The sequence below is a fragment of the Bolinopsis microptera genome, chromosome 1 (genome assembly GCF_026151205.1).
Source record: "Bolinopsis microptera isolate Bmic1 chromosome 1, MBARI_Bmic_1.0, whole genome shotgun sequence".
In the NCBI taxonomy this organism is placed as follows: Eukaryota; Metazoa; Ctenophora; class Tentaculata; order Lobata; family Bolinopsidae; genus Bolinopsis; species Bolinopsis microptera.
The window spans coordinates 6134130-6148257 of record NC_087072.1 but is presented as its reverse complement, the minus strand read 5'-3'; the positions used below and the strand labels follow the sequence as shown (position 1 = coordinate 6148257).

At 39.2% G+C, this 14128-nt stretch overlaps 1 protein-coding gene across 4 annotated transcripts; it reads left to right on the top strand.

Moving 5' to 3' along the window:
- Positions 1–1627: 1627 nt before the first annotated feature.
- Positions 1628–13312, top strand: LOC134815468 (early growth response factor homolog 1-like). 4 transcript variants are annotated; one of them, XM_063824026.1, is made up of 8 exons: positions 1628–1757; positions 2000–2148; positions 8913–8986; positions 9401–9530; positions 10106–10218; positions 11843–11971; positions 12166–12227; positions 12398–13312. In XM_063824026.1, exons 3-8 carry the CDS (start codon positions 8978–8980, stop codon positions 12534–12536), a joined length of 582 nt encoding a protein of 193 aa, XP_063680096.1. In that variant the 5' UTR covers positions 1628–1757; positions 2000–2148; positions 8913–8977; the 3' UTR covers positions 12537–13312. The 4 variants fall into 4 exon arrangements, with proteins under 4 accessions (XP_063680096.1, XP_063680084.1, XP_063680090.1 ...); XM_063824014.1 differs by having other exon boundaries at positions 9392–9530; XM_063824020.1 differs by lacking the exons at positions 1628–1757; positions 2000–2148 and having other exon boundaries at positions 8902–8986.
- The last annotated feature ends 816 nt before the right edge of the window (positions 13313–14128 follow it).

The window sequence follows — 14128 nt, the reverse complement described above, 5'->3', positions numbered from 1 at the left end:
ATAAAGATGCCAATTTCAATTGATAATAAAAAATTAGATATAATCTTCATGAGTTGACTTATGGTGGTCCATGGACCACTGTACCTTGGTGAAGTGGTCCATGGACCAGTCGAGCTTCTTGGAGACTGCCTGATTCCCCTTATAACAGTATCCACTGCAGGTAGCACAGCACCAAGACAGTCCTGGGTTTGGATCTAGTAAGAGTTCTGCTGGCTCCTCGACCAGCACCACTGGCTCTGACACATCTCCTACTGGACCTCCTGAACCTATCGTCACTGAAAACACTTTTATATTCGCTAGAGACATCTAGACAGACATTCGATATTATGTAAATCTAGTTTCAGCGGCCGGGGCCGGTAAACGTACTTGCTACTTAGTTATATGCTACCCGCGGTTAACTTGGCCGAGTGTGAAGCATCATTTAGCTTAATCGTGCGAAAATTTAATGCTAAATATACTTACCCAGACAAATGAAGTATTGATGAAAACTGTTGAAATTATTATATATTACTGACTTTTAAAATAGCAGCATAAGTAGTAATTAGTTATAGTTGAAATCTATCCTTCAGAATTTGATTTTTCTTTACAATTATTTAATAGTTGATAAAACATTTATCTTCATATCTTGATCTTATTCTTAGCTTCGTTTGTTTGTTTTTCAATAGTTACCGAAATAACATATGTATAAAGCCAATTTGATGAGAAATCCACGAACACAACATTCGGGATTGATATGAATAACTACCCGTGATGATAAAATTTGGAGCATTTCAAAAGTCATCATGATTATACTATTCAAAGATTTTTCGAAGCGATTTAAGCATGGGCATTAAGCACTGCTCATTAAGCAGTGCGTCATGACTCGTGATATATAAATTTTCATCACGTCAACGCACTAGAGTTAGACTACACTAGACCCCACTAGACTCCACTAGACATTAATTCCATGCTCTAGAATCCTCAACAGTCTCCTCCTCATGCTCCCTAATGTTCTGCTGGCGAGGAAGAGGATTAAGTAGGGTGATCATCTTTGCCTCCAATACCTCCGAATTTGCAGCAATTAGATTTTTTGCGTATATTGATCCGTGAAAACGATTCCTGAAGATTGAAAAACTCACGGTATCTATTTTTAAAGAAGTCTAGACCTTCTCACCCTCCCTTGCTTCTCTTAAGGAGAGAAATCTTCTTTTGTCAGCCGAGTTCTTACCCAGCACCCAGTGTGACTGTGACTTTCCCTGACTATCGTAGTAACGGAGTCTACCCGGTTTAGTATGGGAACTGGGAAGGTTCATGGTGAATCGGGGTTTAAAGTTAAACCCTACTAAAATATAAGATTTGAAGGGAGGGTTCTTGTAAAGGAGAGGCACCTGGTAGTGGTACTTGATTTGTTATAATTTGGACCTTATTGCTGATCAGCTAAAAGTAGTTATGATAGGTTAAGGCTATGGTTGTGTAATTGAATTTCTGAAATATTTGTCGTTTGCTGTCATGCTTTACGGTTACCTGCACTGTTAATCATTGCGTTTAGCTTTGAGTAGTTTATTATGTGCGTAACTAAACTATTAAAAATGTTGCTTATTTTATTTGAATCACTTCCAGTGGAAGTTCCACACATTAAATATCTTTCAATTTAGCGGATGTTTATCATGGAGCAGAGTGAAACCTGAAGTCGGCATTTAGCTACCATGGTTAAATGGTTGATGATGATTGATGGGGACATGCCCTTCATCTCTACATGAAATTCCAGCTCATTCAAGGTAAGATGGGTTCAAAGTTACAGAGCTTGTTTAGTTTTAACGGTTGTAAGATGGGTTCCAAGTTACAGAGCTTGTTTAGTTATATAACGGTTGTCCGGCGCTGATTAACTCAGCACCATAACATCATAATCATATGATCGTGGTCCAAGTTCGAACTGTACCCAGCAATTAATTTACCCCAACCAAAATCCTGCTCGTTTAAAATCCAATCAGCAAATTGAGTATAGCGTGCCCCTTTTCAGCCTGCTCATTCTAAAGAAGATCTAAAAATGTGATCGTATGGGGAGTGGAGGAGTATATACCGAAATTAAGATAAAAGCCCATTAGCCGTGCAGGGGTGGCTCGTGGAGCGATGGGTGACCAGTGGAATTCATGCCTTCACCCTTCAAAGGTAAGCTTTAGACGTTAGTTTGGTATCTGCGTTTTGTTGCCTAGGTGATAGGTCTCGCAAGCATCCGCGTGATTCAAATAAACAGATTTCTAAATTTAGACCGTGAGAAATTTTGGCTCTGTTAATTTTCCGTACCAAAAGGTCTGCACAGACTGCATGGCTGAAAATGAATTACCGGCTAGTCTGTGTTAACCAACCGTATTTTGAGAAACTTTGCAACCTTTCGACAAATTATCTGGTATGGGCAATACATTTGGTGGTCCGATGTGTTAATCCAGAATAAACTTTGGGGCTGGCCATTCTTGAACTCGTGCCGCCGATTTTTTAAATCCACATAAACATCGCATAATCTCTAGTTTTCTAAATAGAACTTGCATCATACTCATAGCGTAAGATAATTTTTAAAGTCAATTTTTTCTAAAACGAAAGGATGTATCATCTGCCAAATACCATGGTTCCTGTTGAAATCACACCAGACGTGAAACAAGAGTCTTGGTCAATTAAATAACTCAAATTTTTAGTAGCTAGAATTGGTTCCATCTTAAATGTTTTGAGAGCTTTAATCGTAATTTTAAGTTTTACCCTATAATAAGCAGGCGATTTCTTCTCTCTTAACTTTTTGCCTCAGCAGGCAGATAACGTTTCGACCAATCAAATAGCGCCATCCCTCCTCCTTAAAATTGTTCTTAAAGCGGTTAGGTATTTTCCACCAATGGGAAGCTTCCGAGATTAAAAATATGTTTGACTTTTAATTGACCACTTAACTCAAGCTCTTGGCTTCAGGGTAAATTAAGGCAAAGGTGGTATCAATAATAAACGTTGCGTTAACTTCCTAACCTTATTGCTAAGTCAAGCTTTAATCTGAGATCTGTTTCAAGAGAAGAGATTTTCGGTTAAACCAGCGTATAAGTGAGCAAGTCGCTGACAACAGGTTAGTCATAGTGAGTTACTAAAATTTCAATGACAACTCCATATTTTTGGTTGAAAGATCGTAACTAAATTGGAAAATTTGGCTATCATTATTGGTTGAAAGACAAGTAAATTAGATAGTTTTGTTATCATCATTGGTTGAAAGATTGGATAACATCATTCGGGAGAAAATAGTTTGAGCTTTACACTTTACAGACTAGTTAACAAATAAAAATTATGATAATTTCGAGAGGCACAGTATAACCCATGTTATTCATTGCAAAGAAATTGCCTTATAAAACTCTGCCTACGCTAACGATATAAATTTAAATCGCTGATTGGAAGCAATTTAACGATTGGCGTGGGTTTCATCAAAGAAATTAACATTCGGTTTACCAAAACGGATTATAATCTAAGCCAAAAGGAGTTAAAATATCTCGATGACTTTTTGTATGATTTCAGCGAGTTGTTACGGATTACCCAGCTTTTTAACGCGGCAAATAAAATTTGTCGCGTTTAAACTGACTAAATGTTCAATTCCTCTCTGAAGAAAATATCTGAATTCTATAGAAACCTTTTGCTCTAATATTATTTAAAAGTAGTATAAATAATATAGCGGAAATTATCGCCAAAATCATCAAAATCTTTAAATCGAGGATGGTAATGTTTACATTTCCAATTAAGTTAGATAGAAAGAGGACCTTTATTTAGGGACGGAAATACGTTTGATCCACTCAATAAAAATGTATCAATAAATAAATAATGGCCAAAAAATTGAAATCCGAAGTTTCGTCCTAAGTTAACCGACATATTAGAATGAATATGTTGTTTTTGGCAGAGGATGAAACCCCCGTAAAACTCTCTATTTTTAACTAATTTGGAATTATTTTCTTGGTTTTTAGGCTTCCAACCTCCCTAAAAAACGTCAACGTTTTACCACATTAATCTGTTCGCTGGGATAGTCAACATTTGCCAATTATCAATCCATCAATTAACCAGATCCAACGACCAATATTTCTTATGTTTTCTGATAGTCTAGGTAGAAACTAAAATAATACCTTGGCCATCATCCGTGCTGATAGCTTGCCCTTATATTTATACAATTTGCTGGCTTGCCAGAATTAAAAACATATTTAATCGCGCGAGCGAACAAAATTGAATCTGTGGTTAAACCTGTGAATATGCGGATTTAATTATGGTCCCGCAGGGAAGTGGTTTTGATCCTTGACAAAATCTTTAAAATTAGGATTTTACATCAAATTTCGTCCTAGGTGTATCTTCAGAAGGGAAGATAATATTGAAAATGTTGTTTATACGTTGGGAAACAGGTGGTTACAGAGAAACAATCTGCGGTTACCTGCAGATAAAGAATGAATTTGTAGAGACCTTTCGGCTTTCATGCAGGGACTTCATATCTAGATATCATATCCATTTCACCGTCTGTGCAGCGTCTGTAGTCTGCAGACGGTCAGTGATTTTGCTAGGGTGTGTGTTTCATGAATTTTAGACCAAAGTTTGAGTTCTGAACTAACATTTTCGTATGTCTGGCAAATTTTACATGAGCGATTTGCCTTTACAGTCAATTCAAATTTCGCTGAAAAGACCAATTATTTGAGGTAACCAAATGTTTACTCTAACTATTAAAAGAAAAGAATTATGGACGAAAGAAAATAATTATGGATTCAAAATAAACAAAGAACACCGATCAACCGTTCGTGCATCACGGGTAATACTAATGACACTCGTGGTAAAACAATTGAAATAGTTGGGATTAATTACAAACTGGGAGTTGTGTTTGAAATGACAAGGATTACGATATTGTGACTTAATGTTCACATGCTTGACCTTCTGTAGCAAACTCTTTATAAATGGTTAAGATAAATTGTTCTTTTGGGCGGAGAGAAATGAAAAATGGATTATAAAATTCTGTGGCTGGCATTGTGGCCGGAAATTTGTTGCTCGACTGATTTTCCGAGGACAATCGAATTAAAGCCGTCATTTCGGAAAGTTATGTTACTCAAATTGGTCAGAAGGGACTAAACAATGTGCCTTATTTAATGTAGTAACACGATTAAAGGGCGCTCTACCAAGTTGACTATCAATTATTATTCAAGCTACCACAAATCACGTGGAATATGCTGCAAGTAGTTTTAAAGAGGCAACCCAAACCATCATGACTGGTTATTGTTAATATTCGTCGAAATCTAGTATCATTCTCATTAAATCTTCTCTCAGTTTTGCATGCAGTTTTAATTCTAAACTTCTCTCCTTCGAGCGGCGAGGGAAGATAACCATGGTATCAGTATCGATTAAGATACTGCACTGCCTCTCTTTAACACGTCACGGTATGGCAACTAAACGTTTTGTCAGTTTGCATAACTAAACGTTCTAGCCGGGTAACTAGCCTCTATAAAGAGCTTGACTTCTCGATCTCTGCTCAGATCGTCGCCTCCCGGAACTCTCTTCTTCTTCTTGCCCTCTGGTCATGTCTTCTCGCCATTGCCTTTCCTCTACATTATCGGCCAAACATATTTTGGAGAGAAGCGTTGCCATAGTATCAAAATCTATCATTGATACTAAACATTCCACTTTTTTATGATGTCATGTCATGATAAGCTTTGTTTATATTCTCAAATCTCATGATTCCGAATAATTTGCTCAAGATAGACCAAACATAAACTTCATTAAACATGCTACAAATGTTCGCAATACTTCGATAAAATGATTAAATCTGTTCTATTGGTTCTCTAAAAACGGTAAGACGCCCTATATAAATATTCAATAAGGGGACTCCAATTTCAAAAATCAGAGCCTGGAGGCTGAAAAGCTTGTGTTTTTAAGGTACTGAATCGCTGAGTACTCTTGCGTTCGTCGGCACGTGCCGAAAATTGGGTGCACGGGTCAGTGGCCGATTAGCACGTGACCAAGGGACGTGCTTGTTAAGGAGACCCGATTAGGGATTGGGTGGGGATCATGGGACCGTTCAGCAGCACACCTGCACCTAAATGAGTTTAGGGAGTTTGGATACAGTTTAATTGGGGTATGTGGTGCCATAACGTCAGGGTGGATCTTATCACGTGATCCGTATTTCTGGTTATTATTGGCGGGAGGATCTGCTCGCTGATTGGACCAGATCTCAACATGCATTGTGTGCCAATGCCCCACATTGCCTGCTAATCGGGTCTGTTTCCGAGTTTAAAACGCAACACTCTCCTCCCTCCATCTTTGGAATTTGTCCTCGTTTAATTGTTAACACTTCTAACCATCCCAAATAGTTGTAGAAATATTTTTCTAAGCGTGGGATGGTCTAAAAGTAAAAGTGGAAATCGTACTGACTGTTTGTCCATTTTCGAAAATCCTGCTGATATCGTCTGTACGATTTCCCACCGTCAACTGGATTTAAGTTCAATTCAGTTCATTTAAGTTCATTCGTTCATGTCTCCGATACTGTACTGCAGCCATGAATTTCAGTTGCACGATTAACTCAACAGTCAACATATGATAGACTTCTCTCGGTGCGATTAGTCATCCCTTTCGGCTTACTGTGAGCACGTTTCCCCCTTCAATGCTACAATTCAGTATGATTAATACCACTTGTGCCTTCATTTTGAGAAATTTGTTTCAAATGTGTGCTGTATTGTAAAAATCGAGGTTTATTAAATCATCGTTTAACTCTAAGCCTAAAATACAATTGTAATTCTATTTCGGTAAAGTATGTTCTGTCTCGATGAGAGGGCCTTTCACTCTTTGAATCGCCGATTTCGCGATACAACCAACCTTAAACGCGGGTCCGATCTGGAGGGCAGATAAGAAGTAGATACAATTTGTCACCTATTACAGTAAGGCTCGCCAGCTTCCCTCCTACCAATTGTCATTTGTAACGATCACATTAAAACCTTGTAGCGAATTGAATTGTTGACGTGACATTTGCGTTGTAGTAGTCTCACGTGGCTGGATTGTTTGTTGACATAGACCTGTTCTCTCTTTGACTGAACGCCCTGGACGGGCTCGCTCGTCAAAGTGACATATTGGTACGAGTCGTTCTTGCCAGCTGCTTCAACTGTCATGACAAAATCGGTCTGGAGTGGGGAAAAGCGGCTCAGGATAAGCAGCGTTCTCAGCAAGTAAAATATAGTTTCGAGGCGTACGCTTCAAATCACTGACCCTTGAATACGGTGCTCCTTTTACCGTTCAATATGGTGCTTCATGTGTTAAAGTTCCGTCTGTTAAACGTTTTCCCAGGAATCTCCTGGCCACCAAAATTACAGGCATTCTCACCGCGGGATGTATTGTTCCGTCAAATTGTCAAGTTTTTAAGAGCTTGCCTGCCCACCAAAGACTCGAATGGTGTGAGCCCTGATCCGTGTTTCCTTTTTGATTACAAGTAGCTGTCATTATGCAGTTTCGCCCTCGGTTCCTAAGCATGTCTTGAATCACGTAGGGCTGTTAAGGTGGCCGGAGTTCGTGCTGATCGTTGTATCTGTATGCGGATATTGACGGGTAATCGCGGACTTTACTGCCTCTTGTGATTTTTACCACGTGGGCAGAGTGGCGCGTTTTGCTCGTGTCCCGAACTTCCCCGATACCCTCACTCGACACCTACATCCTAAACCGGGCTTTGTTTATTTTAACGCTCCCTGTGGTTGATTTTTCTTGGTTTCGTTAGTTTTCCGGCGAAAAAAGGGACAGAAACCCGGGTGGGCTTTGAAGAGAGAAAAGCATTTCACACGTCGTAACACTGATGAATTTCACCCAGAGCCGCGAAAATAGCATAGATGCTACTTCTTCCATTCCAAGCGTCTATATTTATTTTGCACCCTGCCACCCTAAGATTTAGTTTGGGATAAAGTCAAGCTTGAAACCGTTTGATTTTTCGCTCTCTTGACTCTTGTTTAAATCACTTAGAATTTAGGTGAATTTTGTCATGGCTTTCAAATCTTAAATGGGAATCATCAACAGTTTGGAACTCCCCTCTGCAATCCAGACCAATCTTTTTTTATTTACTAAGGCCTAGCCCATGGGCCATAGACCTTCCAGCCGGTTTTGGGCGGTGAATTTGGCCCTCCCGTCCGCCTGAATCGTCACACTGTCACAATTTTGGCTTTCAGGGCAATTTTCCTGACTGTCTTGTCAGATGTTACTTTGCCTAAAGGTCCGCCATAATCTAAAGTAATTGTTAATTAGAGGCTGTTAATCGTCTTTGCCAAATTAGCTCATCATATTCAATAATTTAATCAAAGTTCAGGCTGGCAAGGTACTTTGATACTTATTCCTCCACAGTCTGAAACAAAGTGTGAGGGGTTGCTTTGAGCCGTACCGGGAGACTGTACCCACCCAATCACCAGCCTTGCCCCTGTCACGTGGGATGTAACGCTGGATGCGCGTTGCGTCCCCTCTAATTCTAACCTCCCAACTAGCTAAACATTTCTCCTGGCCTTACTCTCTACTTCGCCCCCGCTCTTTCTGATTTCTGAACAGTCCTCCCGAGCTTCTCCTTTTGTGAACAATTCTCCTGGCAACGCTTCACCATCTTAAGCATTTTTTAACTATCCAGCAGTCGGCACGTCGCATGGTTCATTTTATAGTACCATATACTAAATATACTTATAGCTGTTAATGTTAAAATCCAATATTACTTCCTAAACCACCATCTTGAAACAACCCGTCTTTGATTGTTGATGATCTTTCCCGCTTTTTTAAACTCCATCAACACCCCTCTTCATAATTCGCTTAACTCGTGATGTAAAAAGAAGCTTCTGCTATTTTTTGGGTGACGTTGGGGATCGTTATTTCGATTCATCAAATACTTTTTATTAAATGTTTGTGTATTTGTACTAACACAGTAATTATTCTAGCTATCCGGCTAACCCCAACTGCTTTACGAACTACTGCTACCCTCTGAAATCAATTTATTCTCATCATGGCAAAGGTAAGCTATTGTGTGATTTAGATACTTGGTGTTAGATCTTACGTCTCGAATTTTACTATGCATATATTGCTACTTTGAATAATCAAAATTGAATACCATCTTGAACGTTCGAGGGTGTACGTAGTACTATTAATTGATTTGCTTGACAACCATTAAATATTTGATTCTCGAACGATTATTCTTTGATTTTATCATGTCGTACGGGTAGCTGATCATTAATCAATAATTTATAATTTTAGCTAGAAGATTTCTAGTTTCATTTTAGCTGAAAACTCAATCGGCGAAAAGATTTATAATAATCATTATTTTGCTGAAATCTTGCTGCTAACACATCCAAATCTCATATAACCAGCACTGAATGATCAAGAGTGCTCTTCCACCCTTAAAATCTCTTCTAAATTTCAGCATCCCCAGGTGTTCCAACCTAAGATAATCGTTCACCAATCGGGAATGAGTGCAGGTCTCTACACCCCTTCTTCGCCCTACAGCGCCTTCTCGCCAACCAAGGCCAAATCGTCCTATTCATCCTCACCCCGTTCAACATGTACGTTCAGACACGTGACCTTGTTTCTGTGTCACGTGACCCACTCAGCTCACACTCTCTTGGTTATATAGTGTGGTTGAGCGGGAATTCAAGTAACCGTGACCTGTGTGTTGCTGCTGCTGACCACCGGCCCCGCGCTGTCGTGTTTAGTTGTAGACATGTGATGTTTCTTGCACACTCTTGTAACATTCCATCTCTCTGCAACTGTTTACCTCAGCGGTGTCGTGTTCATGTTTATTGTGATCTGGTGCTGTAGTATGTGTGTGTGTGTGTCACTGCTAACTTCTTTTGTTCTTTGACTTTTCATGCTGATCACTCAACTTGTTTCGTGATCTTAAAATCGTAAGCACTTGGTATTTAGCTGACAGCTTGGTAAATTCCATCACAAGCTACAACAACATATTTTACAAGCATCATGTAATTTTCTCGAGCATAGATTACATAGTGCCTTGTGGTTTTACATAATTACTGTGCAATTTATTCTAAAAATCTGGCTCTAAGGTCATCTTTTGAGAACACATCTAGGAACATTTTTATCCAAAAAAAGCAAAGTAAGGTAACCCCAACGTTTGCAGACTCGTCCCTGTGCCGCGGAACAACTGGAATCAGCAGTTACACCTCCTCCATATCCAACACTCAATCCAACGTCCAAGCTTCCAACACTCTACTCCACGAGTACTACTATCAGGTCAGTTCTTTTCTTTTATTTTGTGTATTGTCGGCGTGGTCAATTTAAACGGATTGGTTTTGAACCCTCAATAAATCAGCGTTCAGAAACCTCTTACATTAATGATGGCTGCAAGATTAAACGGGGTCATTCGCAATTTTGCGAGTTCGTTAAATTCTCGAATCGAAAATTTGCGATCTCTCTTTTGAACCATTAATTTCTACCCCCTTCGTCTCGTGACTCTAAGATGTCATGTTTTGTACTGTAGCGGTATTAGAAATCATTCAAGTAAGATACAAAATTGCGTCCTCAACGTCTAATCGAAATTATCTCAAAACAAGTATAACTACCAGAGATATAAGATCTGGTTAGAGATTATCTTTAATTTCTACTATCTAGTTAGGCCACCTTACTTGCAATAAACGTTGTCAAAGTTAAAAACCATGAAACGAACAAACTACTTTAAGATGACAGGTAGTACTAGTAGACCTTGGCAACCTCCTCGATTCTTTAATCTGGTGTTTCAAGTGGTAAGAGAGCGGCTCAATGTAGACGGAACAGCAGTGTTATCATATCGGCTTCTTTGGGGTATTAATTAATTAATAAATTGGACTTCATCACCATTACCTAGAAATCAGCGCATGCATTGCCTTAAATCGGCAAATTGATAAATACACAACGCTTGCCAATGCTTGATTGCAATTCTTCTAGTTGTCGACATGGTATAAAAGCCTAGGAATCAAGCAATCTCAGTACTCGTGCTACAAGGTCGACAAATAAATTTGTCACAGATTGGTGCATTTGTCATGTTAGATCACCGTGGAGAAGTTCCTGATTCTATAACGAGATTATTATTATGTGTGTCAAATCTCTTATTAGTTTAAGACGCGGCACCCTCCCCTCCACGAAATATGGGCACAGCAGCTGGCAGAATAAGGTCACCTCGGGATAAAAATTACTCTAACTAATTGTTCTAAGTGTCGATTAGATATTTCGTTTTTCAAAGCATACCGAAGATTTTATCAAGTTAGACCCGTACTGTGCAATCGCCCTTTTTTCGGCAACAGCTTAAGGCTTAATTAGCAGAGATACTAAGGTCAATTCATCGGACATCATCAGACATACTCAAACAGTCAACCCCTGAACGTAAATTGTTGCCCTCATAGCCCAAAATTTAGCACAGTTTATTGCTCAAAGGAAAATGGCGAACAGCGGACGCTTCTTTTAATGGCCGTCTTCATGCTTTTGCTCTTAACTGACTTATCAATCATGATTAAAAAGTATCGACATATTTCGTTCTTTTTAAGATTTTAGACAAACTGGGCTCTGATTGGTTGAGCGGAGGGTTCCCCTCAGATCTTATTGGTGGAGGGGCAGAGCTTGCTTCACGAGGCTAGGGAGTCTAATGATGATTAACGCGTCAGAGCCCCTAATCTCAGTCGATTGTGTCTGTGCGGGCGCCCTGTTACCCAAGATATCCGGGCTAAGTCACCTGCCCCTCTGCAATTCACGGATCAACGTGTGAAATACCGATCACGTGCTCCAATTGTAGGCAATTGTGATTGATTTTGAGAATGGGTTTGAAAAATGTGAGATTTCTGGGTGGGTCCAGTAAGCTGGGAATTTACCGGATAATTTGTTTCAGGCGTTCAGGACCGGATTCCCGTCTTTGTTGGACCAATGTCACCCATTTAGTGAGAGAAAGAGCAGCACTAAGAGATTCGTCTGCAACTATCACGGATGTGGAAAAATGTTCGGAAGAAATGAGGAAAAGGTAAGATCTACATATAATACTGTAGCTTTATCAATTACATTTTGTGGGGGGGTTACTAGGTATCATGTTATAGTTGGAGATTGAATTTTTCGACTTTCCCACCAGAAATTCATTGTTCAAAATTCTTAGTTCTTCTTAAATAGCTTCTGGTGTTTTGGCATAGAATTTGTGAAACTAAGTAACTTTTACTTCAGACTCGACATGAGAAGATACACAGTGGAGTTAAACCTTACGCCTGTGAACTCTGTAGTAAACGGTAAGAACTGACTTCAATTTGCCACCGCAGTTCTCTTTATGTTCCAAATATTTTATGAATCTTCTGTTTTTCTTCGAAACTTTCATTTTACCCTAAAGGTAATGATATAGAAGATATTGTTATGCTCTTTGCTGTAGCGAATATTCCTTTCTTAATATGTTCCCCGCCAGGTTTGGAAGGAAGGATCACCTGACCCAGCACATGAGGACCCACAACAGAGGTCGAAGGGAAGAAGGAAGACGGGACGAGAATGACAAGAACAGCAGAAACCAGCAGAACAACAAGAACAACAAGAACGCCCGGATCTGAAGAAACATAGCGCCGCTAAGACTGTGCCTGCTTTAGCTCCAACTCTAGTGTACTGATACGTGTGTGCAATATAACTCGCCCTTTCAGGGACGTATGTGTGCCAGACAACAGATTTATAACTGCAAGTGACTATTTATGCGTTAATACCGATATGCATCTGTGTGTAATAGCAATAAGTACCGCATTTGTGTGCGATTAAGCATTTGTGTCGCACAATATGGCGTGTGCTGCTCACATCTGAGCGATAAGACTGAAATGAGATCGCTTAGAATATAGGATTGCGAGTAATTTATGATTAAAGTTAACTTAAAGTGCGTAAGGACACTGTTTTAATTATTTAAATGTATCTTATTAATATTAATAGCTAAATATTTAACGATTAATAGTAAATAGGTATACAGATTTTCAAAATTTAGCTTCGAGTTTAAAAATTTTCGCTCATTTTCGCTGTAAAATAAATTTAGAGCTAGTAAAATATATTTAGAGCTAGAGTAGGAGCAAATGTTACGCCCTTTCTCAAACTTATAGTTTTCTATCTTAATTTTTTATCTTTCCTTTCAAAAGATGAAGAGTCTAACAGGATTTGAGTTTCTATTTTATCGAGTTCTTTACGGCTTAATATTAGTGGTCCAGCGTACAACTCCTTTTTTTAATATGGAGAGGTTAATTGTTAAAAGTTGATTGAGTGGTGATTGGCAGTAAGAATTATAGTTCAACCTTAGTTTAATGCTTAACAACACTATAATCTTCATCATGCTTTGTTCATGTCGACCTATAAAGTATCTCGTTTGATTTTGTAAAATCACATTCCTCCTGATCAATGATGCATGTCAATTTTGAGGACTATGTCGGGCAAAGGTATTTCTCCAACGGCAAATACTGAGTAATTTTGACAAATTTCCATTGATACGGATAGTTGCAAATTCAAACTATAACTTCTCCCAACTGTCAAATCGTCACTTCCCCACTTGAGTTACTGTTAATTAAATAATGAATTGGTACACCTCCGTCAATTATGCGGAATTTTGAATAAAATCACGCGTAACTTTGACCAATTATTAATGCGACATAACAGTGGGAAATATGAGGGTGGTAGCAAGGTAATAGTTAGTTCCGGAAGTGTGTTTGAAAGGTTGGGGTTCTAGACAATGGACTGCTCTGGAAACATTGTCGCAGTCTCCCAACAAAGGAGCCAGGAGACGACTTGTCACAAGTTCCGGAGCAGCTAGACATTCCCCCTCCTCTAATTTCCCTGCTGTCCAATCAGCGAGGAGAGGAGGGTGCACGTGTTATCTGCTGCCCAATCAGGGAGGAGGGGAGGGAACACGTGACCTGGCTGTTAGTAGCGTTATTGCTACGTGATAGTTCCCGAGGTGCTAACTTGAGAATCCGTGACAATAGGAATACTTGCAAATTGGACCGTTGAGGAAGTAATAGTGAACTTTGTTACCAGCCCTTATCTGCCCTTATTTGTTTTTCAACTAGCTAACTAGCCACTCGATTGTTAAGAAAGTCTGCCACATTGTGAAAGTTTACGTAACCATGGTAATACTAATATAACAATCTACCTATTACTGAATTACTTGTAAACA

Excerpts from the sequence above, each read along its gene's own strand:
- LOC134815468 (XM_063824014.1), top strand. Across the intron at positions 10,219-11,842 it reads TCCACGAGTACTACTATCAG|GCGTTCAGGACCGGATTCCC; the intron begins GTCAGTTCTTTT and ends AATTTGTTTCAG. Across the intron at positions 11,972-12,165 it reads TCGGAAGAAATGAGGAAAAG|ACTCGACATGAGAAGATACA; the intron begins GTAAGATCTACA and ends CTTTTACTTCAG.